The sequence below is a fragment of the Ruditapes philippinarum genome, unplaced genomic scaffold (assembly GCF_026571515.1).
Source record: "Ruditapes philippinarum isolate M1 unplaced genomic scaffold, ASM2657151v2 ctg17_1_1_1_1, whole genome shotgun sequence".
NCBI classification, from domain to species: Eukaryota; Metazoa; Mollusca; class Bivalvia; order Venerida; family Veneridae; genus Ruditapes; species Ruditapes philippinarum.
Genome location: NW_026865484.1, coordinates 920,445 through 947,311, shown reverse-complemented (window position 1 = coordinate 947,311; position 26,867 = coordinate 920,445). Strand labels below are relative to the sequence as shown.

At 29.7% G+C, this 26,867-nt stretch overlaps 1 protein-coding gene across 5 annotated transcripts; it reads left to right on the top strand.

Annotated features, from left to right (window-relative positions):
• The first annotated feature begins 604 nt into the window (after nucleotides 1-604).
• LOC132729304 (cyclin-dependent kinase-like 1) lies at nucleotides 605-25,355 on the top strand. Of its 5 annotated transcripts, none has more exons than XM_060715041.1 (9): nucleotides 605-1,437; nucleotides 3,326-3,447; nucleotides 3,993-4,065; nucleotides 5,548-5,638; nucleotides 10,318-10,518; nucleotides 12,960-13,042; nucleotides 13,500-13,556; nucleotides 14,028-14,141; nucleotides 17,030-25,355. In XM_060715041.1, exons 1-9 carry the CDS (start codon nucleotides 1,270-1,272, stop codon nucleotides 17,162-17,164), a joined length of 1,044 nt encoding a protein of 347 aa, XP_060571024.1. In that variant the 5' UTR covers nucleotides 605-1,269; the 3' UTR covers nucleotides 17,165-25,355. The 5 variants fall into 5 exon arrangements, with proteins under 5 accessions (XP_060571024.1, XP_060571023.1, XP_060571022.1 ...); XM_060715040.1 differs by having other exon boundaries at nucleotides 17,027-25,355; XM_060715039.1 differs by having other exon boundaries at nucleotides 606-1,437; nucleotides 14,028-14,189.
• The last annotated feature ends 1,512 nt before the right edge of the window (nucleotides 25,356-26,867 follow it).

The window sequence follows — 26,867 nt, the reverse complement described above, 5'->3', positions numbered from 1 at the left end:
CTCAGACAGCTCTTTTTATAATTATCAGTTTATGTTATGAGATTAAGAACATTTAAAAAGTGTATACATTTACACTGCAGTACTGTATGTACACAGTATAGGCAGTATGTATGTATATTTAGAATATGAAGCACCATAACAAGATGATTAATAAATACTTGTAATTCAGAAAGTTAATTATGTATGAGATACCCTCTTTAAAATGTCATTTAAAGATTTACAAAGGATCAATAATTAATGGAGCTGTTAAAAAAAACCAAATATTGGGCTATATTAAATTTATGGTCTAGGACATTACTGCAGTATTAAATTTATAAATCTAAATACACTAGATTCTATGCCAGAAAACTTACACAGGGTTATTTTATTTATTTTGTAACACTTTCCCTTTTTATAAACGAATCTTGAACAGTACACTCCTAAATGATAACACTATTTGCCCGATCAAGACTTGATCAAAGGTCTTTGTCAGTTTTATTGATATTTGACTGATAGCTTGATCACGTGGTTAGTGTTGCTATAGAGATAACCCTTCTACCAAAACAAATGCCGAAGCACAACCACATAGTCAAAATGCCTTCTCCCGATTGAAAAATTAGTTCCAATATATGATGACAAAATATCGGAAAAGGTAAAAAAGGATTGTATGTTAATGGAATATTTTTCAATGTTATATTTTAAATGAGTACTCAAATGTAGTGATTATTTATAAAAAGATTAAAAAAGATAAATTGATTTAAACGCTCATGAATACGCGCACTTCTTACATATACAATCATTATGGCGACTGGCAGATTTAGACAATGGCGACGAAAAAAATCAAGGATTTTCATGTGGTGAAGTGATGTCCTGTTACGGATTGTATATTTAGTTACAGGAAAATACCTAGTTATCATTCTATCTTCTTGCCAGTGTACCATTTGATATAATACAGACCTTTAATTGCTTTAATCGTGGTTGAATTTTACGTAAACAAGCAAACAGGTGCCCGTTGGAATTTTGATTTCTGACATTTGTGTTGTGAAATCTGACTTCTTTGAAAATTTTCGTTATTTTTTAAGTAAAATGGGCTTTAATGCCTTAAATATGATAACAAGGAAACGGACTAGATAGGATTCTCTGTTTGAGAACCCGAAAATCATTATACCCAAGGTCAGATAAAGAATTTCGACCTTGTTTTGACAGTTCAGTGATTGAGTTTTCATCTAGTCATAGAGAACAGGCTGCTTAGTACTTCATTATATCGTTGTTAACATATTAACTCTTAAAATGGAGAAATATGAAAAGATCTGTCGCATTGGTGAAGGGTCATATGGTGTCGTGTTCAAATGCAAAAACAGAGAAACAGGCCAGCATGTAGCTATTAAAAAATTTGTGGAATCTGAAGAGGATCCTTTAATTAAAAAGATTGCTATGAGGGAAATAAGAATGTTAAAGGTGAGTTGTAAGGTTATTAATATGTTTATAAAGTGGTAGATTAATATACAGTACACTTGTCATAAATTTCCTTAAAATTCAGAGGTGGAATTAAAATATCAGATACTAAATATGGAGGTTGAGGGTTCAAGACCCGAGTATTGGATACATAATGGCCTGTTAGAGTTGAAGCAGTGGTGAGATTTATGGTTATATGGAAACCAAGGAGTCATCCCGTGCATCTCTAGATCCTGTTCAAGAAAAGAAATCTATACAAAACAAAATATATTGCAAATATCAATCATATAGTGATTATTATTATTGGTTTCAATCAATAACCTGCGTTCAAAAACATACATGTATGTAGGTAGAATTTATTATTTATATTGATATAATCTATAATTTCAATAATACAGCTATTACTTAAATCCTTCTTTGTCAGGGAAAATTAAGATTTTTCAAATTTAGTACTGACATTGATCAGTGAAATACAAAGAAATAGCATTGATACTAAATTTGAAAGTCTTTAAGGGTTGAAAGTTGTATTATTTTAGTTAATTTTAGTAAATAAAAAAAAAAGACTTAAAGTTGCTTTCTATACTTTCTATATAAAACTATGAAGGTGACCTAGGGAAGTCAGATAATTGGCAAAATGTTTTTTTGGCCCAATGTTTTGAGGCTTTAGAAGCACTTCAAAAAAAAAGTATTCCTCACTGACAAAATGTCAATTTTTTTTTCCAAATAAAAGATTGAAGAGTTCATATTATTCCTGTTAAGAAAATGTTTTGGATTCTAACCCCATTCTCATTTTGATGAAAAAGAACATGTCTAACAACTGTTAAACTAAAGTGTTTGTATGATACTGCTTGTGGGCATAACATTTTTTTGTTAAATTTGTCCTACATTTTGATGCATTGTTCATTCATTTGTACACTGTGTGGGTAATAAAATGTTACAAGTTCACAAAAATTGCAACAGTAAATTGACGTCTTTATCGAAATTACTTCTTATTCTAAACTATGGAGGTAGAATTTTGAAAAGCATAATGATCTTAATATCAGTTCCATTGTATTGTGAAAAAAGTACGGTAAGATCAATTGATTTTTCTTGACTTTGTTTGTTTTGAAATCCTTTGGCCTACATTTTGTAATTCTTTTCATTTATTGTTATGCATTTTCATTTTTTTTAAAAAGAAAACGATAAAGCTTACTTTAATCATGATAATTGACAAATTGTATTTGAAAGTAACATTGAAAATATTTTTGATATTTAAGCAGTGCTGAAATAATCAATTCCTCTATGATAGCCTATCATTTCAATCAACATAAAGTCAAAATGCATGGTAGAATTCTTTACTTATAGAACTAAAGATTGTAACTTGATTCTTTTACTAAAGGGCAATGAATATGATTATCAGGCAATGTGTCAAAAAGAATACTTTTATCTGATATCAGATAGGCTTGAGTTACTGGCAAATTATGACAAATGCTTTCTCTTTGAAGAAAGTTTCACAAAATTTAAAAGTATTGCTTACAATAAATATCTGGCACTCTTGTTAATTTTCATGTATACATAGATCTACCTTCAGTGTATAGTTTGGTTTGACTGTATTTCAAATCATATTATATTTAACTCTGAAATTGCTTTTACATGCAGAGAACTATGTATTTATTATACACATAACGATAATTCAAAATATTGCATTCATGATATAGTTAATCTATATCATACTATAAAGAACTAATCTATGTATTCATAGTGATACACATTACAATAAATCAAAACATATTCATGATATATTTAATCTGTGACCATGTATTGCCAATTTTGCCTTTTAATTGTCACTAGTTTTGTATGAGTTCTTATTTCTTACATGTAACATCCATAACATTTTCTTCTTATATTGCAGCAATTGAAACATCCAAATTTGGTAAATTTGATAGAAGTGTTTCGTCGGAAGAAAAGGTTACATTTGGTGTTTGAATATGTAGATCATACAGTGCTAAATGAACTAGACAGACATCCTAGAGGGTAACTTTTTATGTTCCTATTTTATATTGTGCTTCCACAAATATTATAATATTTGGAGTGTCAAGTATTGAATGTTCATTTCTATAAATAAATTATAAAACGTAAGTCTCTTGCCAGTGTACATGCCTTTATGCATCCTTTCCTAAGACAAATGAAAGACATGAAAAACATAACTATATGACTGTTGTTCATTGTGATAATGAAAGATAGAGGTTTTTCAATTATTCCATATAGCTGAACTGTATAAAATATCATATTAAACATTGTTTGTTTCAAAGTTAAAACGTTTAAATCAGTTACGTGAAATATTCTTATATTACAAAATAAAAGTAAATAGACATAGTTGCATTATGATTAAAAAGGTGATTTTTTGCACGGATTGCCCAGGTATTTTTAACAATTTAAAAAAAGCTACCTTTACTTTTGTTAGTATTTCACAGTAACAAAATGTATGTATCTTTCATTTCAGTATGTAAAGATTAGATTTTTTTGGCTTTGTTTAACTTTCAATTTAGTTATCATGCATTTTCTTCTATCGTTTTCAGTGTTCCAGAACCAATGGTTAAAAGAATAATATACCAAGTGTTGTTGTCAGTAAATTTCTGTCATCAGCATCATGTAAGTATAAAGCATTGTGGGTGATATATCCATCAAATAAAATAAGTAATGCTTGCTATGATTTAGATTAGAAAAAACTCATGGCAAACAGAGGTATTGGCTCCTATTGCAAGGTCTTTGCTAACTTTTTTTCATCCATAATCTACACATGTAGTTCTTATGAAATGAAATTGAACTGAAGTAGAACTGTTTCATAGCTAGGATTGAATATTCTGGTTCTATTTCAGGGATAAGTAGAAATTTATTACTCTTTTTAAGTTTTTTTGTTAATCAAGCATGCAACATTTTAATGACTTGAAGATATATTATTAAAATTTACAACATTTTAATAGAGGATAGAATCAAATAAACCTAGTCTAGCAGAAAGACTGATCATGACATTAGGAATATTTGTTATATTTTTCAATTTTGCCAATAAAATAAGTTTTTGGCATGAATTATTCAATCATTAAAGTAAAAATAAAGTTATTGGGATGAGAAATTAAATTTCAAAATGAAAGCCTTAACTTAGATATTGAAACCAAAGTTTTATTTAATTCAATAGCTGCATTGAATTGAGGAAGTCTGGTGAACTAGGTTAAATATGGAAATTGCAATCACTTCACTTTTAAATCCAATGAGTTGCGTCTTTTTTTCTTTTTATCTTTCATAGGATGATTTACTTAAGCATGTTTTCTAATGTGTCAAACTGATCAGCTTTAGATAAGGAAGATCGAAAATATTTGACTGATTTTAAGACATTATATAGCTACTTAAATAGGCAGTTTGTACTGGATTTTTGTTTTATCATGAAAAATATTACTAGTCAATGGAACAATGTTATTTTATATATTGTTAATTGTTGTTATTAATTTCATTACTGAATATGAAAATTATAATTAAATAATGTAATTGTAATATTATGTACTAGGTAAATAGCTCAAGGTACATAGCTTTTTTCAGAATTTAATTTTAAGGCTGTTTTGTTGTCTTCACACTAAAGTGATAGAAAACTTCTTTAACCCCTAACTTGCTAAATTTCTTAAAAGGAAATTTTCATTTTTTGGAACTGACGATTATCAGTTTTGGGCATATCAAGTTATATCTGATATCAGCCAACAGTATAGTGCCTAGACAGATTGCATGAATATGCTGACTGGTCTTGCTCCTTTCTTGTGGCTTAGGCTAATAAATCATTTTAAGTTGCAGCAGTAAGGTAAGTGTTAAAACTAAGTAAATCATTTATGTAACCATTGTTATGAACCAAAATAAGATCAGCTTCAAAAATGGGGTTCACTGAAATACAAAAAAAAATCATGCTGGTTGGTTGGCATATTCAAAGCTTGTTGGTACGATTAAAAGGGCGGGAATGTCTTGCATTGTTATTATCTAGAATTCTTTAACTGTATTCAAATATACATACATTTGACTGAAATGCTGATTATATTATGTTGTCATTTTGCGTGATGAATTTAAAAACTGAATTATTGTTTTGTACTTCAGTGTATACACAGGGATGTTAAACCTGAGAATATACTTATAACACGCCAGGGACAAGTAAAACTGTGCGATTTTGGATTTGCCAGAATATTAAGTAAGTCATTTTATACAATTAATACAAAATTTTAAATAAGAATAAAACAAGAGAAAAAGTGACTTTCTGGAAAGAAAAAATTCAGTATTGTAAAATAGTAACCTAGAATTGGAAAATGAAGCAGACCATGACATACAGAAGAAGATGTTTGGTGCTGAAGTTAGCTTTCTAAGATGATGAAGAATATTGATACAGACAAGATTTCAAGATGATTAATTGGTGTCCTTTTCTGAATTTCAATAATATTGGCATTATTTACCATGATTACCATTGCTCAGAGTTTGCCATTGCTTGGGGTTTTCCTCATAATCAGGAAATTTGCCATATCTCCACAAATTTGCCATGGCTTTGGACGTTTTCAGATTTTGTCATGACTTCTGAAGTTTGCCTTAGTCTCAGAAATGGCTGAGAGTTTGCAAGTGCTTAGAGATTGACATAGCTCAAGTTGGCATTGGCCTAATATAAAAGTTTAGCAAAGGTTTTTTTACTCAATAATATATTTTACAATACAATTATGGTAGAAAATTATGCTTTGTCAGGTACGTGTATAGTGTTTACATTGGTTGATATTGAGGGTTGAATGATTTGTCCCGTTTATAAATATTTGCTATAGGAGAAAACAAACATACTTATATTTTCAGTAGGAGCATAAAGTAAAATGAAGTAGCTTTACTTACACAACTGTTTTATTATTCTATCAGAGTTAAAACTATTTACATAGCTGTCAAATGAAAAGTTCAGGTAGATATAAAACTATAAAATTTAAACTGAACTCTGAAAATATATTGGTTGATTTACCTGTATTAAGAGGTAATAAAATATTGTGTTTTAAATCAGAAATGACATAGAAGTGTCGTTTGAAGTATGTGTAAATTTCAGTACATGTTTTTCCTCTCTTAAAATGCCTTGTTTTGTAAGCTCCCAACTTAAAAAAACTAAACATGATTTAAAATTTGAGTAGGGTTTTGGCAATAAAACTTTGTACATCTTGGAAAATTTTCATAAATTCTCATTTTTTAAATACGATGTAAAATTACTTAATTTACATATCTTGTCAAAATGGCTGTTTAATAATATTTAAGAATATATGTTTCTGACTTTATCAAAATAGAACTATGATATTGATTCATTTGAAACTTTGCATTGTAAGCAATACCCAAGAGTACTAATTTTTTTTTTTAAATAAGTTAACTAAAAGTTATTGCTTAAAGTTGTCAAACAAATATGAAGAACTTAACCATTGTGTAGATCTTTGATTATAAAATAACTTTCTTGTAACTTTTTTTTCATCGTCTTTTAAAATCAATTCCCTATTAATTAGAAACTTCATTTAAAGTACATTTTGAATTAGCATTTGTCAGTGTGAACATTTTGCATATATACTCGTATGTTATTCTTACAAATATTGATTGAGTTTGTTCATCATTATTTATGTTGCTGTCATTCAGAATTGTCATATGTTTTGTTAATTTAAATGTTGACAGATGTAGATTGATAACTCAGTAGAACTTTACAAATAATTACATTAAGAAAATTGTACATTAAGTTGGCTTGATTGAGAGTATGATAATAAAACTTTTTTCTTGATATGGGTAAATTAAGGTAAATATTTTTTCTTAATGGTATGTTACTAAATTACAGGAAGAGAATTTATCTGTCATTTTGATTGGTCCATTATCAATCAATTATTTACATATTATGTGATGACGTACAAATCATTTTAAAACTGCGTCAATGTTTGATGGACTCAAAAATCACATTATTTATTTATACAGACATGTAGGCCAAATTACACAATATATTAGTACCAACAGGTGTCACTCTCAGAATAGACATGGTTGGAAAAATGAGAATTAATTATGTTCTATGCAGTAATGTTAGCAAATTAACCCAGAGCCTGCTGGCGGCAACGTGACTAGTAGCAGACTACGATCTGCCAGTACATTACTATTCTGTATATATTTTGAATATAATCCCCTAAAAATGATAAATGGTTTTGTCCAGATTTATAGATCAAAGATGGACAAGTCCATTTGAGATATTTAAAGGGTTAATTGTTAAGTAACACATATGTTTGAGGAGTGCTGGGATTAATTTGTTGCACATATTTTTTTTTTAACATTAAGATAAAAGATATTTTTGTAAACATATAATGTTGTTGACCTTAATGTTACATAAAGTAATGGAAAGCATAAAGTATTTGATCAGTGACATATTTTACAGCTAGAAATGTATTCAGCAATTCTGTTTAAACCCATATCAAACAAAAACAAACAGTTCTGTTCCTTTGTTTTATGACATTAAGATCTCTCACACTGTTAAAACAATCTTTATCAAAGGTAACACAGTGTAGGTGTTATCCAGTTTGTATATTTTGGCACAGCTACAAATATTTACCAAATGCAGCTTGTATATTCTAGCCTTTGTAATCCAATGTTAAGTCATTTTACTGTGAGAACAATAATGGTCTTTGTTGAGTAATTCGCAATGATTTGTATTGTTCCATTTATTTCAACAACAGGTGTGTCGGAAGTTCATTTTACATTACGTACATGCCCGAGTAAATTGTTGAAATAGTTAAATATTCTAGATTTACCCGATTTAGAGATACATGTATTACGATAGGTATGAGGTCATAGACTGTGGCATATATGTTATTGCTTATTTATATACCTGTATTATTGAATCATTTCTTTAATATTTACCTTGTAAATAAATTATGAAGAGGAAGAAAATACCAAGATGGAAATAACTTCAGCGTGGGATTGTTATTTTGTAAATGATTAAAGGTCTCAGAAATGTTCCTGATTCAAGTTACTGTGTTTGATTAAAGTTCTGTCAATCTATATTTCTTTAATTAATAGGTAATCAAGAAAATGGGGTTTGAATATAAGCAGTCTAATAGTAATAACAAAGTTCCTATAAGGTTTACATTTTAAAATTCTTATCATTTTTAGGGGGTGGGGACAAAAACACATTTGTGAACTTCAAGAATTCTAAGTTATCATTGAATTCCCATTTTGTTTTGTGTGAACCTTTTTTCAAAAAAAATATCTAAATATAGATTTTGAAAGCATAGTCACTATGGCACAATTTAAATGTTAAATAAAACCACTTTACAGGGTGCAGATATTTACTGCAGTTGCCAGGGTGTAATATTTATTCTCAATAGACTGTAAGGTGACAAATTACACATAAATCATAATTCAATATTCAGTCACAAAACAAATTATTCCGATTATTTGGTTATTGTGTCTGGTTCATTAGAGAAAGTAAAGTGCGGTGATTATAAATAACACACACACACAATTTGTGGGATAGAAACATGATAAATGTCAAATAGGTCTATTTGAGTGGAAATGTTTGAAGTATTAGTTTGGAATGCATAAACCAACAAATATGGAAAAAATAATTGAAATTTGAAAAAAAATTATTACTGACTTTTAAAATTGAACATGTCTGTGCATAATTCTACTCTAGTGGGACAATGCATTTGTTATGAAAGTCTTATGTTTCATTAGGTTTCAATTTGGCATACTGTTTCACCAAGTGATTTATATTTCTTCAACAAATCAAGCATGAATTTTAATGGCCACTCTCAAGTAGAATTATAACAAAAAATGGAGATCTGATATTTTGTGTAAATAATATTGAAGTGAAAACTAAGTGCAAATTGGCCATTAAAAAGATAAGATATAAAAGTGAAAGGCATGGTTTTAGTCAATTGGGGGAAAAATAAGTACCATTATGCAAAGATTTCTGTTTTTAGGCTTATCAAATATTAAAAAATCTAATTTAAAGCTAATTAAATAGATATTATTGTAAATTTTAAGTGTTTAAGTGCATTGAGAACTTTAATTGGGTAAATGACAAAAGATGTGTAAACATTTGAAGTAACCATTAATTGTGCAGGTGAAATTTAAGTTGTTTTCAAAAGTCAAACATTCCTGCAAAGTTGACATTACAGACAGGATGTGCCAAAGTTAGACCCTTACCATGCCAGATTTGATTGGATCAGTCTGTAACAAGTTCGGATCTCAGCCAAGTCTAGATATTTTCTGATAATTTGCATCTAAAACTGCTAGAATTTAGAATCATCAATATAAAATTTAAGTAGCCTACAAACTGTACAGAGGCACAAGCTGCCGGAACTTTACTGATAACTTAAGCAAGTGACGATGGGGCAACAGAAAACTAATGAATACTATCAAGCTATTTATTTCAATGTGTTAAATTGAGCATTTTATAAGGTTTAGTCAGATTCATCATATGTATTCAAAGCCATCATGTTGAATGATATTATTGATAAAATAACAGATCATTTATAAAAGGGTATTGATGATAGACAACTCTCCAAGCAAATGTTTTGTACATACATGTACTAAAATTAATGTGTCCATTGTACTGTTATACATTTAATAACTACCACTTAATATGTTTTAACAATTCTCAGCAGCAAAAAATTCTCTTAAATAGTTTTTATAGAGGCATAATTATTATGCTAATGATGATATGACAGAATATTTTAATAGTATTTAGCATTTCTATAGTCTTCCCATCTTTCCTAGTACAGTATTTAAAGAAGCTTACAGAAAAAAGATATATTAAGTCTTCTGACCCACTTATACACCCAAAATTTTTATTTGGAAATTTCTATAAAACATATTTTTTTCTTTCAGCTGGTCCAGGGGATGAGTATACAGACTATGTGGCAACCCGGTGGTACCGTGCCCCAGAGCTTCTTGTAGGAGATACGCAATATGGCCCGCCAGTGGACGTCTGGGCTGTAGGATGTGTGTTTGCTGAATTGCTAACAGGGCAAGCATTATGGCCTGGAAAATCAGACGTTGATCAGCTGTATTTAATTAAAAAGACTTTAGGTATTTGTTGCGTAAAAATAATATATTTTTCTTCTCAAATCTTTCTCCCTTTTTTACAAGTTATGGATTTATAATGGTTGTGATTAAGAGTGGATTATTATTTTATTCATATATACAAGGTAGGTGGTTGTATATTTATAATAGAAGTTAACTTGTCTCTGAATGTATAATAGCCATTTAATTTGAAGATTTATAAAGCTTAAGATGGAAAATTTAGTAAAAATATTATAATTCTGTTTACATTTTAAATGTATGAACATTAACTAGCTCTTAATCCAGTTCTTGTATGAATTATATTGACATATAGGTGTGTACAGGAAAAGATTTATAATCACTTGAACTGTAACTGGTTTTTACTGGTTACTAGGTTTTATTTTAAACATATTTTTTTGTACCAGAATGTTGTGTGTCCTTCCTTTATTTTACGACTGTGGAGTCAGGATATGTTATTCCTTTTAAAGTCAAAGACAAACAAATGTTAAAACGAAACTTAGGGACAATATTTATAACCTTAGTTTATTCAGGCTAAAGTTTTGCCATATATATCATAATTACCCATAAATGCTCTTTCTATTTCAAATATTAAGCATATTTCATTCTAGAGATATTAACAGTTAAAATCATGATTGCTTTAAGAAATCATGCAACATGCTTTCTGTAATGATTATGATACAATGCTGATAAGTGATCAGTTTGGGTTAAGGTCTTGTCAAATCAGATACTGATTTGAAAATTGAAAAATATAATACAAGACATACAGAGAAACGTCTTTGTGTTGATATGTTAATTTCTTAAGAGACTGGTACAAAACAGATACAGAAATTAATTTGTGCAAATATTTCAAGTCTTAGAAAATAAATAAGCTTGTGTAAACAGGTTTATGTTACTATCTTTGTTACAAAACAGGTGCAATAATTAATTTATATGAATATTTTTTTAATTTATTATATGCTTTTCAATACACAGGGAAAAATATTTTGATCATTTCACTGTTAAATTATAAATTATTAGAATGAAATGAACCTAAGCCAAATTTTATTATAACTAAAGGAACTCCACTGAGGTCCAAAAGCCTTAAAAAATATATAATGAGAATTTCTTACATAGATCATCTTGGGCACTAAAAACAGAAAGATATGCATTTAAGTCACTCCACTGAAGTTGAAAAGCCTAAAACATAAAATTTGATGTTCTTAAGTAGATAAACTAAAAACAGAAATATATGCAAAAGATAATTAAGAAATATACTCGAAATAATTTGAAGTCCTTTTTCACAATTAGAACAATTAATCTAGAAAAACAGAGTGAGCAAATGATTTGAAATTTCGCACACAAGTTATTGATTTATACAGACATCTAATGAAACCTTAATCTCAAAAAAAATATTTCCATTCCCGTCATGTCAAAAATCTCTGTGTCCCTTTATATGCAGGTGAAAATCCTATGCAGAATTGTATTGCATCATAAAATGAATGAAAATTTCTTCTGTAAACAAAGGAACATGCTAGTTGAAAGCACATCAAAATTTGCACACATATTGTTAACAAATTTGAAAAGTTTTACAGACTTATTTGTAACATGAATATTGTGATGTCATAAAGGAGAGCGCATGGTGATTAAATAGGTGACAAAAATCAGTAAAAATCCGTAAAAATAATGAAGAAATATTAAGAGTCTGCAAGCATTAACACAGAAAAGACAGGGTTAGAAGTTTATAACAATAGTCAATATTCTTTTACGTCATCTGCTAATTATACAAGGTTTTTCTCAATGTCACATACATAATACATCAGTGTACATATTAGAATAAACACCACTTCATCAGATAGGATTAATGTAGTTTCTATATGCTAGAACAAGAAATCTCTGTCATTAGCACAGTAATCAAGTCAGTAGAAATAACTATCTACATGTATACTATATATATGTTTGATAACATACATTTTTCAAAAAAAAGGAAAATGGGCATGAAGTATAAAGAAAATAATTATGCTTGTTTTGCATGTAAATCAAATTAAAATATTTCACTTGTGAACACCAGCCTGATGCTATGCCTCTCATGAAATTATTTCACCTTGGTGTTTACTTTAAAAGTTAAATGTATTTCAATCAAAGTTCCTGCATGTACAAGCAAAACAAATTGATATTATATATTAACAATGTAGGTCTGATTTAATGACCTCAGGTTTATTTTGTTCATTATGTTCACTTAGCCTAAAATATTTCCTAGTTTTTTTCTGAAGACAACAACAGCACATAGAATAAAATCTAACTTTGGCAAGAAATTGAGAACAAAGCACTGTCAATTCTGGGCAGTACTAAGTGTATTTAAAATGTATTTTGTGCTTATTATATTTTTGCTCAAATGTTCTGGTTATGAAATGGATGTATAGCATTTATATTTAATCATATTACTGAATATTCTTTATTCTCTCTTTTAGGTGATTTATTACCACGTCATGTGCAGATTTTCTCCGCAAATTCTTTTTTCAAGGGTATGATTATACCTGAGCCAGAAAGATTGGTAAGTTCTGATTAAACTTTTTCTTGAGAAAAGTGCAACTAAAGAACAGTAAAAACAATTGCTATGGAAGATTTTTAGAAAAATATATACATGCATTCAGTAAGAATATTTTCAAAGGTAAAAAATGTTTCTTTGGGCGTGATGTTGAATTTTCGGTTATGGGCTGGAGTATTTGTCTACCCCTGTAGTTGAATTTCTCAGTTGAATGCAAATCATACAAAGAAATATACAAATATTTATAATCTTTTGCAACAGAGCAGTCTGTATGAATATTTTAAGATGAGGTTAGACAATGAGAAATCAAACTTATTTGCGGAGGCTATGCAGCAGACAGAGCATTGAAAGTTCTACTCTTTGGCCCACTTGAAATTATACAAACTTAAACACCTTGTATGATGTTGCAAAGCCAACATGTTCTTTTTGTTTTCTTATCAGTTAAATATTATCTTTATTTCAGGAACCATTAGAAGAACGGTTTGCAAATTTCTCAGATTCAGTTTTGACGTTTTTAAAGGTATGTTTAAACAAATTTTATTCTAACTTATTTATTTATTTAGAATAAAATGTATTGCTGAAGAAATTATTAACTTATGCTACAAAAGAACACATAAAGGTGTGAGTGTTACCATTCTTTTACTTTTTACTTGGGGACCATACATGGTCTTTTTCCACCAATACTCTTTACAGTACTGTTTCTGACTGGAAATCCAACAAATAAACTTGGGGATCATACACACCTTTTCATGGAATTCCATTAAAGTGTCCCATGGATGGTTCCATGATCACATACAAACATGTCTGTCAATGTGTCCAAATCCTAAATTATATCATTTTTATATTTTGCTTAAGCATGAATTCGAAACAATTTTTAAACATTTATTCAAGATAATGTGTAGAAGTTTTGAAATAAAGTTCAAAAGATTATGTTTATCAGTATTCAACAAAAACATTTATAAGTTTTGAAATATTTATTCAAATATTCAAGGATTGTCTTGCGATGAATCCTGATGACCGGTTGACGTGTGCAGAGTTGTTGGTTCATCCATATATGGATCAGAATAAAGATATATTTGAACAACCACCAAAACGAGAGAAGAGGGTAAATAATCGGTCGCGAGCACCACACAACTTTAACCATCTTCAGCAGGTGCGTATCAGTGTTTTCCAAAGAGCGAAAAAGTCTTCAATCTGTTAATGACAAAAAATCAAAGCAGAATACTATTTCAAAAAGCGATAGATTTGAAGTAATATTTAAAAAACTAGATAAATATTTTTTTTTCACAAGTTCGGTAACTAATTTTGTTAAGACAGCTTTCTAAAAAAGTATTTTATGAGGTCTGTGTAAAGTTTGTTTTTTAGCAAATGAAAGATTTTAAGAATGATTTTGCATTGTTTCGAAAATATTTAGTTCAGTAAAAGATTTGAAGCATATTTCAAGATTGATTTTGACTGTGAATAACATGCATGTTATATTTGAGAGGTGCCTTTAAAAGTAGACGATGGAAAACACTGAGTATGTTTGGTGTAACAATGATTCCAAGTCACTCTTGACAGTTTCTGTACTCACATATGTTTATAAATTGTTCAATGTTACCATATTGATTGTATTAAAGACCCAAGCACTATCAATAATGTCTATTCAATAAAGCATTAACGATGAAAATCTTAAACGGGCAGAGTATTTCCTTCCAAATGAGTTATTATTTTGGGGTCCAGGTCATTTCTTGCCCTAAATTGTTCTATGAGTTGTCATAGAAATATGCTGTAACTTTGAAATTATAACAATTTTCATCATTTATAATTATAGAATTTAGAAGTTTTTACTTGCTCGATTGGCAGATATTTCAAGTTATACATTATTTAAAATATTTTTTCACTCTTAACTTTTTTGGATGTGGTTGATATAGGACAAGGTTCCAATTGAGTTTTCCTTCTAATGTTTGGAACTAAAAATTTAATGACCTTGATGACAGTTGATGCTTTATTGAATTATGACTAAAATTTAAAGTTAAATGATCAGGATACAGCTAATTTTATTTGTTATGAACTAATTATGTTTAATTCCCTGTTGTTACTAATTGTCACTGAGTTACATAAAGTTATCTCCCTTGTTTATTATCACACAAAAATCACAGTTGAAACTAACCACAATGTTTTTGCTTAGGTATATTTCTAGTATCATATGATTTTGTTATCTTTTTATGCTTAACAGAATATCTTCAAACATAACTTTCTTAAGTTTAATTTGATTGTTCTAAAATTAAAGGACCTATAAAAATGGTCGAAGGGAAGAAATTTTCCTAATAATAGATGTTTGGAAAATGCTGGGAGGAATGTTAAATACAACTTGTTCTTGATGGACTGCAGGAAAAAAATCTAAAAGGAGTATCATAAGAGATAGTTCAGGGGTCTGAAAGGTTAATTTTCATTTTAAAGTTTGAATAAGCAATAAGTGCTTGTCATTCTTACCAAGAACATTCAATCTTTAACTCCTGATTGAGAAATAATAGTTCATACAAATAGCAGTAATAGTTGAAACACAGGCATAGGAGTGTAATTCAGTTCTTGTTATAAAAATATAAGTAAATTAAATAAAAGATATTTCTATTCTCTAAATATGACAAAATGAAGCTTTGTTAATTGTGCAGCAATAACTTCATACTAAAAGCAAAGTTTGAGGAATTGTGGAAAAAGGTGTCATAATAAATGAGACTGTTTATTAAAAAAGAATTATGAAAATGTAAATTAAATAAATTTGAGAGGTGAAAAATAAATTTGAAATTGGGCATTTTTAAGTTGCAAAAGAATCTTTCTGAGACACTTGATTTAAAATACAAACATATACATTAAAGCAGAGGAGAAAGTTATTAGGTGAAAGAACAATGACCAGACATTTTCTTAAAAGAAACAGTAAGTAATGGTGGGAAGGGAGGTAATGAGATAAAGAAACTGTCAAGAAGTCGGCATTTTATATTAGCTTGCAGCACCCGTTTGTATGTCAGTGCACCTGATTAATTCCTGTGTGATTCTATACAGACAATTGATTGAACATCTTCCGTCTTAACTCCAATCAAGCATACCATTTTCTCCAAGTATTCATCCCCAGTGTATAGGTTCAGGACTTTTTACCTCTAATAGACATAATGGACTACTTTTTCTTACCACTGAGAGCTCAAATTGTTTGAATACTGACAACAGAAATAGCTAGTAGATTTTTTAAAATTGATATTAAATACTTTAAATTTAAGTGTTACTGTTTTTCTAGAAAAAAAACTAGCATTTTCTTTTTTATAGATAATCATAGATAATGCTGAAGATTTCCATGGATTATCTCAAGATTTAAGATTTAAAGTTAATCATGTTCCAAAAATTTATCATTTGCAGGGAATCGTAATGTTGTCATATATTTATTTAAGCTCTCAATGGCAGAAAGAAAATGAATATACATGTACCATACCAAAAAACAAGAACAACAGAATATATATTGTAAAAAAATAAACATTCATGTGTACTGCTTTGGTTTTAATCACTATGCTTTTTTCCTTGTAAAGTCATAGTACTTTGTTATTTCATTCATATCTATGGCAAAGGGACTATTTCTTAATCATACATAACCTATGGCAATATCTTATAATATCATTCAATGTATTTTGTGTGAATTTGAAGCATATGCATTTGTAATTCCCTGCTTGAAGGCTTTATGTCAACTGCATTGAGATTATTAACGCGGTTTTTGCTGTTTAATAATAAATATCCGATACAGAGATATCTTTGATCACTTTCTGTAGAGTTCTGACAATTTTAATCAATGTAAAAGCTTAATCATTTTCTAACCTGCTTGATTATATATGTTATTTAAGTTATTAGATATTTATAATGCTTTAAGTATTTCTGTTTTGTTTATATAACATTATATGGTTTTTATTTTGTTTGCGGTGTGAACATTCCATTATAAATGTCGGAAAACAGATGTCTTTCTTTCAGCAGCAGTATAACCATCAGTTCCCGCAGCTCGGATTAAAGAACACCTCTACCTCACCAGTGCCGCAGCATAAAGGGAATATATACTCGAAGAAAACCAACCCAACTAAACCACCATTCGACCATCTACCTAACATCTGACTTTTTGGTCAAGGGGTTCTGCGTCACGATGGAAACTGAGAAAATCCACCCTGATTTGGAATCCTGGAGGCCATATTCATAAAGACATTTGGGAGCAATTGAGCTTTAACTAGTTTGACATTGTGTTACATATTCAAACAAATATCATGCATATTTTCTGTGAGTAATCTTGTTCTTAACATGCTGAAGCAATGTATTTTCAGGTGCTCAGTCAAAACTTGTCTGTGTCATATAAGTGATTGGTACAAATCAATCCAGTGATTTAACATAGTTGACCTTAAGACACAATCTTGAATACCAATTAAAGTATTCTAAGAAAAAGTAAGCATCTAAAAAAATTCATGGTTGTCCTTCATTTCAGTAGCTTGAACACTTAATAAGGTGCTATCATATGTAAATATATTTTTTATTTCATTTTGATTGAAAAACCAGACACCCCACCTCAAGTTTACTGATATGGAGGATGACTCTGCAATATTTTAAGGACAAGAATATGGGAGGAATTTGAGATAGGTGTGAAAACCTTGTTACCAAGTGCCAATAGATCCCTAGTCATTATAAGTCAGTGGTTAATGATCTTGTGAGTACATCTGATCTCAAATCTGTCCCCAGTCCAAGCTGTAGACAAGTTCAACTTCTTAACTGTTTCCCATAGCTTTAATGTTAAATTAAGTAACTTAGAATATTTTTGCAACTTGCAAAGTGTTGAGTAAGAAAAGTTGTTTGTATTTAACCAGATACAAAATAAATTTATATATGTAAATGGAAATTCCATGACATCTGTTATCCTTCATGATTTTCAAATTTATAATTATGTTTACTGAAAAAAACTTAAGATCTACATCCAGAATATGTGAAGGAAAAACTTAAATAAGTTGAAGGTTGTCTTGGCTTTAGACAGAAAATATGTGTCAATGTTGATGCTGGCATTTAAAAAATGTTTTGTGCTTAAAGAAATAAAGTCATATATCACACACTCATGTGTAATATGCTGATTCTTTAACTAAGAAATATTGAATATGTAACACAAGTATAGTATATAAACCCCCTTTCCCTTGTTGCACTTGAAATTTCCTATGTGTGTGATATGTAAACCTTGATACAGTTATCACTCAAAAGTATATTTGCACCATGAATTATTTGTTATAAAATAATTTTTGATAAAAAATGTAGCTTCTGAATTATCATTTTAAGTGCTATTTGATGTATTTATACCAAATAAAAAGGTGTTCTGCAAATTGAATTGTTACATGTTTACAAACAAAGATATTTAATGATTTACAGCTTGAATTTGAAAAATTTATTTCAATAAGAAAGAAGGATTTGATATAAAATAGAACATGTGTTAGTTAATATGACACAAAAATAGTTGTATCTTTATATTTTGTTTTAAATTTTTCTGTCAGATGTAATGTTATTCATATGAAATGCCATCTTAATATATTTATGACAGATAAATTTCATGTGTATCAAAACTTTTGAAGAATACTGTAAAAGAAATTCAAGGTCTAGAAGTGTATGTATAAGCATGGCTTGAATGAATGAATTTTATAACTTGATTAATGATTTTCGTAGAGTCTTTAGCAAGCAAAATAATATACATTTATACTACATTAGCTGTTTTAGAGGTTAGTGTAGAATTTTTCTCTTTGAGTTTATTTATTATTTTGTATCTTTCATTTAGTAATGAAACTAGTAGTTAAAAGTAATTATTCAAAATGGCACTGTAGTAAAAGTAAATCTCAGAAATTTTTCATTTGATTAATAAATATAATAAATTTAGTTGATGAATAAATTATGCTATACCTTTGATTTAATATGCTTTAATTGTTATGTGTTCATTTTTAGAATAACAATAATACTAGTGGATTAAATTATTGTATTTTTGTGAATTATGTTTTTTGATTCAATACTGATAAAGATGTGTTATACAAAATAGAACGTAAAACTAGTGTTAATGTTCAGATAGGTTACCATCAATTCAGATCTTCAGACCAAGGAATGAAACAGTGAAATATATAGTCAGCCATTGACAGATTCATACAAAATGAGAATTTTTTTCGTATTTATTTTCTTGTGTGGCACCCTGCTTTTCTCCCCTACCCCTTTTCCCTCCACCAGTCTACAGCACCCTTTCAGCTTGGCATGAATAAATTGTAGTGTGAAATACTGTATTAAAGTTGACATTTTACATACAGAAAATAAATCCATGGAAAATGTTTTAATAATTACATAGATTTGCTGATGATAAAAAAATTAAAGTAATTGTTTTATTTTATTACTACCGATCAATATAATAGACTCTGCTTTAACTTAAATTGATAAGGTTGAAAAAAATACATCTGTGTTAAAGGTAAAATTACATTTTTGATAATGTCATTTTGGTTATTTTAAAGAAACCTGCAATGTAACTCATGTCATTATTTCATTACCCAACCCTTTCCCTCACATTAACATGTTGCACCTTTTATGTTTGGTTTCCCTACTAACAACAACCTATTTGCTCCCAAAATGACTATGGCCACATAAAGGATTTAGGGTTCAAAAGCCAATGAACTCTCTCAGGAAATTTAATCATTGGTTACTATGGTAACATGTGAAATAAATTTGCCCATTTTTTGAAAAAAAAGCCTCATTTATTAATTGAAGAGTTGGTCCCCTCATAATGAGGGCGGTGACTAAAAATAGTAACACTTTCTTGGTGTTTTCTATTTTAAGAAGAATGTTGATTTTTAAGACATGTTTCATCAAGAATTCATTCCAATATTGTATAAAATCATTTCAAGAACTATTTGTGCTTTGACTTTGTAAATTGTGTAAATGAAATTTGAATTTTTTAAACAGATAATGTATATTTTCTCCTTTTTTTTGCAAAATATTCAATTTTACATGTGTATCTTGTACATATTATCCATAAAGCATCATGTAAAAGAACTGGGAGAGCTGTTGTCAATTAACTTCTATTATTAATCAGAATTTTTCCAAAAGATATCTGTTATCTTTCTAAATATCTATTGAATTTAACAGAGATTTTACGTCGATATGTGCTAAACTGCTTTTTGTCTGTTAAAAAATGTGTTATATTTAGATGAAGTCATGATTACAAATGCTAAAATTTCTTCTTCTCGGTTTTGTTGCAGTAATATATCTTTATCAGAATCATGTTTTGAAAAGTATATACAGACTTAAAAATTGACTTTGTTTTTTTTTTAATCAAATTTGTTATTAAATAAAATTCTGTGTACTGGTATCCTTTGATACAGGGGATGATTATTTGTTTTGTTTCTTTTCATTACTCAACAAACCGTAGCTTTTTTTTGAAGTGACTATCATGATATGTTAATGGTTAAGGCAGATTTTTTTTTCTTTTAACTCCGGGTATAGATTTAGGTTAACAATGTAGTATATAACCAGTCTTATTATTCTTACCTTCATAGATTTATTATTTTGTTATGTAAATATATGACCACATTCATATTTACTGGTAATGATACAGAGAATTTTTGTTGTTCATGTTGTTTTAGCAAGTTCATTAAACATGATCTGATTGTGTATATTTGAATAAATGGAATATGTTAGTTCTTTTTAAAAAAATATTGAGCATTTGAGCTGAAATATATCATGCTTGGTGATAATTGGAAGGTTATTTTATGTGTTGTATATGTTCATTTAATATGGAAAAATTGTCATTTCTTCCTGTTTGGTAGAAGTGATAAAGTTAGGATCATGTTTGAAGTGTGGCAGTACAGGTTTTAGGATTTTTTTTTACCTTTAGCAGGTTTTTATTATATGAAGTGGAGTTCAGAATTGAAATGGGTGGGGCTGTTTTACACAAATTTAATTGAGAAAATACCATTTATTGTCATAATGAAGTATTGGCTATATCCACACTCGAGGTTTTACCTGTATACTTGGTACTACAATTAAAATGGTAGAGGAAAGTTTGATGACATATTTTTAAAACATACTGGGGTTTATTATTTTGATAATGGGATTATTTTTTTCTTCAAATTAAAGTGCTTTCAGAGATCAGATTGTTTTGTAAATAAATGAGGAATGATAATAAACAACCTAATGTTGTTTATCAGTATGTTACAAGTATAAAGTATACATGTCTTTTTTCTTTATTTCTTTCATGATTTAATTGTTGTCTTTGTCATTGCTTAATATTTGAGCCAGTATGACTTACACATATCATATTTGAGATTTGTCAAGCAAAAAGGTACCTAATGGTATAATTTCATATATTTATTATACCCCCAAAAACGAAGTTTGGGGGGGTATATAGGAGTCACCCGGTGGTCGGTCGGTCGGTCGGTTGGTCGGTCGGGCGGTCGGTCGGTCGGTCGGTCCAGACGTCCGTTGCATTTTCCTTGTCCGGAGCATAACTTGAAAACTAATGGTTGGAATTCAATATAACTACATACAATGGTCAAGCACATTGAGAGGAAGTGCAGTGCACAAGAACCATAACTCTATCTTGACTAATTACAGAGTTATTGCCCTTTGTTACTTTTCCTTGTCCGGGGCATAACTTGAAAACTACTGGTTGGAATTCAAAACAACTTCATACAATTGTCAAACACAATAAGGGGAAGTGCAGTGCACAAGAACCATAACTCTATCTAAAGTAATTACAGAGTTATTGCCCTTTGTTGCTTTTCCATTGCTTTTTTTTTTGTCCGTTGCATTTTCCTTGTCCGGAGCATAACTTGAAGACTAATGGTTGGAATTCAATATAACTACATACAATGGTCAAGCACATTGAGAGGAAGTGCAGTGCGTAAGAAACATAACTCTATCTTGACTAATTACAGAGTATTGCCCTTTGTTACTTATCCTTGTCCGTGGCATAACTTGAAAACTACTGGTTGGAATTCAAAACAACTTCATACAATTGTCAAACACAATAAGGGGAAGTGCAGTGCACAAGAACCATAACTCTATCTAAAGTAATTACAGAGTTATTGCCCTTTGTTGCTTTTCCATTGCCTTCTTTTTTTTGTCCGGACCATAACTTGAAGACTAATGGTTGGAATTCAATATAACTACATACAATGGTCAAGCACATTGAGAGGAAGTGCAGTGCATAAAAACCATAACTCTGTCTAAAGTAATTACAGAGTTATTGCCCTTTATTACTTTTCCATTGCTTTCTTTTGTCCGGACCATAACTTGAAGACTAATTGTTGCAATTCATTATAACTTCATACAATGGTCCAGCACATTGAGAGGAAGTGCAGTGCACAAGAACCATAACTCCATTTTGACTTATTACAGAGTTACTGCCCTTTGTTTCTTTTCCTTGTCCAGAGCATGACTTTAAAACTACTGTTGGAATTCAAAACAACTTCATACAATGGCCAAGCACAATAAGGGAAGTGCAGTGCACAAGAACCATAACTCCATCTTGACTAATTACAGATTTATTGCCCTTTGTTACTTTTCCATTGCTTTCTTTTGTCCGGACCATAACTTGAAGACTTATTGTTGGAATTCATTATAACTTCATACAATGGTCAAGCACATTGAGAGAAAGTGCAGTGCATAAGAACCATAACTCCATCTTGACTAATTACAGAGTTACTGCCCTTTGTTACTTTTCCTTGTCCAGAGCATGACTTGAAAACTACTGGTTGGAATTCAAAACAACTTCATACAATGGTCAAGCACAATAAGGGGAAGTGCAGTGCACAAGAACCATAACTCCATCTTGACTAATTACAGAGTTATTGCCCTTTGTTACTTTTCCTTGTCCAGAGCATAACTTGAAAACTACTGTTTGGAATTCATTACAACTTCATACAGTTGTCAAGGACATTAAAAGGAAGTGCAGTGCACAAGAGCCATAACTCCATTTTGACAAAATACAGAGTTACTGCCCTTTGATACTTTTCCTCTTCCGGAGCATAACTTAAAACGTACTGGTTGGAAACAACTTCATACAATGGTCAAGCACATTAAGAGGAAGTGCAGTGCACAAGAACTATAACTCTATCTTCAGTATTTATAGAGTTATTGCCCTTTGTTCTTTTTCTTTGTCTTTCTGGACATATTACAGAGTAATTCAATTAAACTTCATCAATGGCCAACCACATTGAAAGTAAATGCAACATACATGAACCACAATTATCTTTAATTGCCCACAACCATATCTCTATGTTTCAATTCTATTACAAGGTATTCTGTTACTAGTAACATCCTCATTTCCGAAGCAGACTTGTGGGGGTATTAATCACATTTAGTGATAGTTCTAGTTTTACATTTTCTTTTATCATTAAAAAAATAGTTTGAAATAGATATGAGAACAGATGTTGTTTATGAATCACCTATATGATTTTATATTTGATATTGCACCATTGAGTTTATAAATTGACTTTTAGTTGAATAACTGCCTTGAATAGTTTCACCAATAGGTACCTTTTCTCCTGACAAGTGTCCAAAGTTGTTGTCATTGACTTAATGTTTTACAAATTTATCATGTAGAAATCATTATATAGTTTAAACAGGTAAATAATTTTGCTAAATTCTTAGTAGCCTTTAATATTACAAGTTATTCTGCCAGTAGTAGTCTTCTGTAAGCCCTATTTTTGTATAATTAAACACAATGATCATTTCATGACATCATTCATTGTGAAGAGTTCTTTATTTTTTGTCAGCATCAATGATAACTTCAGTTTTAGAATTTTAATGTTGAAATTCATTTAAGGTTCATCTTATCTTGAAAGTTAAAATACTGTATACAAAATTAATGATAATGATATTTTAAATGAATCAATGTTGATTAAATCTTTTCTTTGTTTTATTCCAAAACCAATTTTAATATAACTTAAAAATCAGAAATGAAATAAAAGCAGAAAAAAACGACACATTATGTGCACATTATATACAAATAATATTGCTTGAAATATTTTAGAAAGAATGCCTTTAAACTTTAGTTGCTTCACCTCTCTTTGGTGTAATAAATTTTATTTAGACAGTGCAGTACTTTTTGCATTTGATGTTGTTTCGCAATTAAGTATAAAAGAAAGACAACCATGAAAAAAATCATGAGCAATATTTTTATTACTTCCCTTTTTTCAAATTGTGTATTTATACATGAATGATGCCATTTGGATTTTTGTGCAGTTATTTCTTTATAATAAAAAGCTTAATTAGTAAAATGATTGTATGTAGAGGTAGGTATGATAATCATGAAAAATCAAAGAAAAAATTTGTTGTTTCTTTGATATTGGTTACACAACTTCAACAAATATTTACAAAATATAAAGAATTCCTTAAAGTCTTACAGTATTTTTTATATGAAAGTCTTTAAAATTAAAAGAAAATGTATATTTTTTCAAGTCATAAAAAGATAAATAAGATTTTTACATGGTTTCCATTATTCTCATTTTGTTAAAAATGACATTACAGCAATTTATTTTTATTCATATTTTTTTTTTCATCTCACATTCCGTCCACTGGATTTGTTTTGTCTGTTTTCAGATTATTTATAGATTCTTAAAAATAAAGAAAATATATAAATTTATAATGTTTGAAATTCCAAACCTTTCTGTGATACATATATTGAAACTTTAGAAATATACAATCATTTACATACTGCCATATTTAGAATTGTATTGTTGTTTTATTTTGTGATATGGATTAATTGCAAATTCTTGAGTAAAAATATCTAACTTTTCATTAGTACACACTATTTGTTATTTTTGTTTAAGATATACTTTAAATCCAACTGTAACTAAGTTGTACTTATTTTACCTTATGAATGGTGAAGGTTTTTTTCGTTAAGAACCAAAAAGATATCTTTACAGTTATTGTACACATATCAATAGCTCTTATATTATCCGGTGTCTTCTGATTGGTTAATGCACACACTCACTCTTAATCACCTTTCTTGCAGAGTTATCACTCTTGATTAAATATTATTATAGTGCAAGGGAGACAACTCTGCATTAAAGCTAGCATCATTGTTTTAAAAGGTCTGCATGTATAAACATATATGATATCAAAATTCATTTTTTGCACATATTTGTATGGTTGTATTATTATCATGCATTATTATATTGCCAAAGGTAGAATTTTTGACATTTGCATACCATGGTAAACTCTGTATATTGTAACACATTATTAATTCAAAATGGAATTTGTTATTTGTAATGGTCAATTAGAAATAAATGTTAGTATATGGGGATACAGCTTTTCTTTTTTTCTTGCCATATATTATTTCATTTCAATGATTTCATGCAGTTACATGCTGTTCTAACAGGTTTTCATTAAAGCACTATTGCAACTTGATGTAATTTAAAACAATTTGATATTGTCAAAGAAACAAAACAAACAAACAAAAAACAACAACCTAAGGGCTATGATGAAACATCATGTGGAGAATCTCTACCATCATTGTTCAAATAATGCCCCTGGTGTCAATTTTGGTCCTGCCTCCCGGAGGAAAGGAGAGTGGCATGTGTGTTCTTTATAGGTAAATAAAACATTCCAAAATCTTCATATTTTACCTGAAACATCATCTACTTGAGCACTGCCAAGGTAGATCAAATAGTGTTCCTATGGTCAAAATATGCCTTGCGAGGAAGACATTTGTTTTCCTTGTAATGTATATAAAATCTGTGAAATTAGCCAATTCGCGGAGATAGGTCATGACTAGTAGATGATCCTTGACAATTTTTAGATCAATTGGTCAAAGGTTAAGGGTCAGCTTGACCTTGATTACTTAAAGCTTGTCTGATTTTTAACAAGAGACTGCTTTGGTGGACAGTCCTAATATTTGTATAAGATATTATATTAACCAATTCAATTCATGAAACAATATATCTGAGGGTGTATCAATGTCTTTGTCAAGTATATTTCGGGCGGCTCTCTTCTGAAATTTGTATATGCTATTTGGTAGTTCATCATTAGAAACAGGACATAAGAAACAGGTGACGGAAATAAGGATACTCGTACCTGGAGAAAGTAGAAAACATAATTAATAAAAAAGACGACAAACAGCTAGCTTGCAGAAATTTTAGACTAAAACTTGACGTCGCTGAGAATATCAAAAGACAATATGTCTGGTATAAGTAGGTGACGTGACCCTACACAGGGTTGAAAATGAGAAACGTTGAAATTGATATTATGACGTCCTATAATTTGTTCTGTGTAATCAAATTGAATAATATCTTGTTGATTTTCTTCATTTACTGTCAGCAATGGAGTATTAAATAATGTCTAAAAATCAAGATTGATCCTCTAAATATTATGAGAAATTAAATCCATTCCCAAAAAAACATTTTTGAACTGTCCTTTGTGTATACTGTTTATACACTGGTAGAGAGCGTTTTCGACGGCACTACGGGTTTCGAACCGGCGACCGCGAGGGCAAGATTTGATGTATGGACTTAACCAAAAGTCACAAGGAGAGAGGTCAGGACTATAAGAGGGATGTAGCATAACCTCAATTCTCTGCTCCTCTAAATAAGCTTGAGTAGAGCCTGACCGGTACATAGGTGCATGGAGTAATTTGATCCTGTGCAACCGGACATTCATAGATTAACTACAGCAGTGAGAACATTGTCACTGTAAAATGTTCCAGAGACACTACCCCCCCCCCCCCTCTCAGGCACAGCGACTCGGGCCACTATTCCATCATTTTCAAAAATAGAGCGTAAATAACTCTTTTAACGCTCCTGCTACGGGCGGTCGCTGT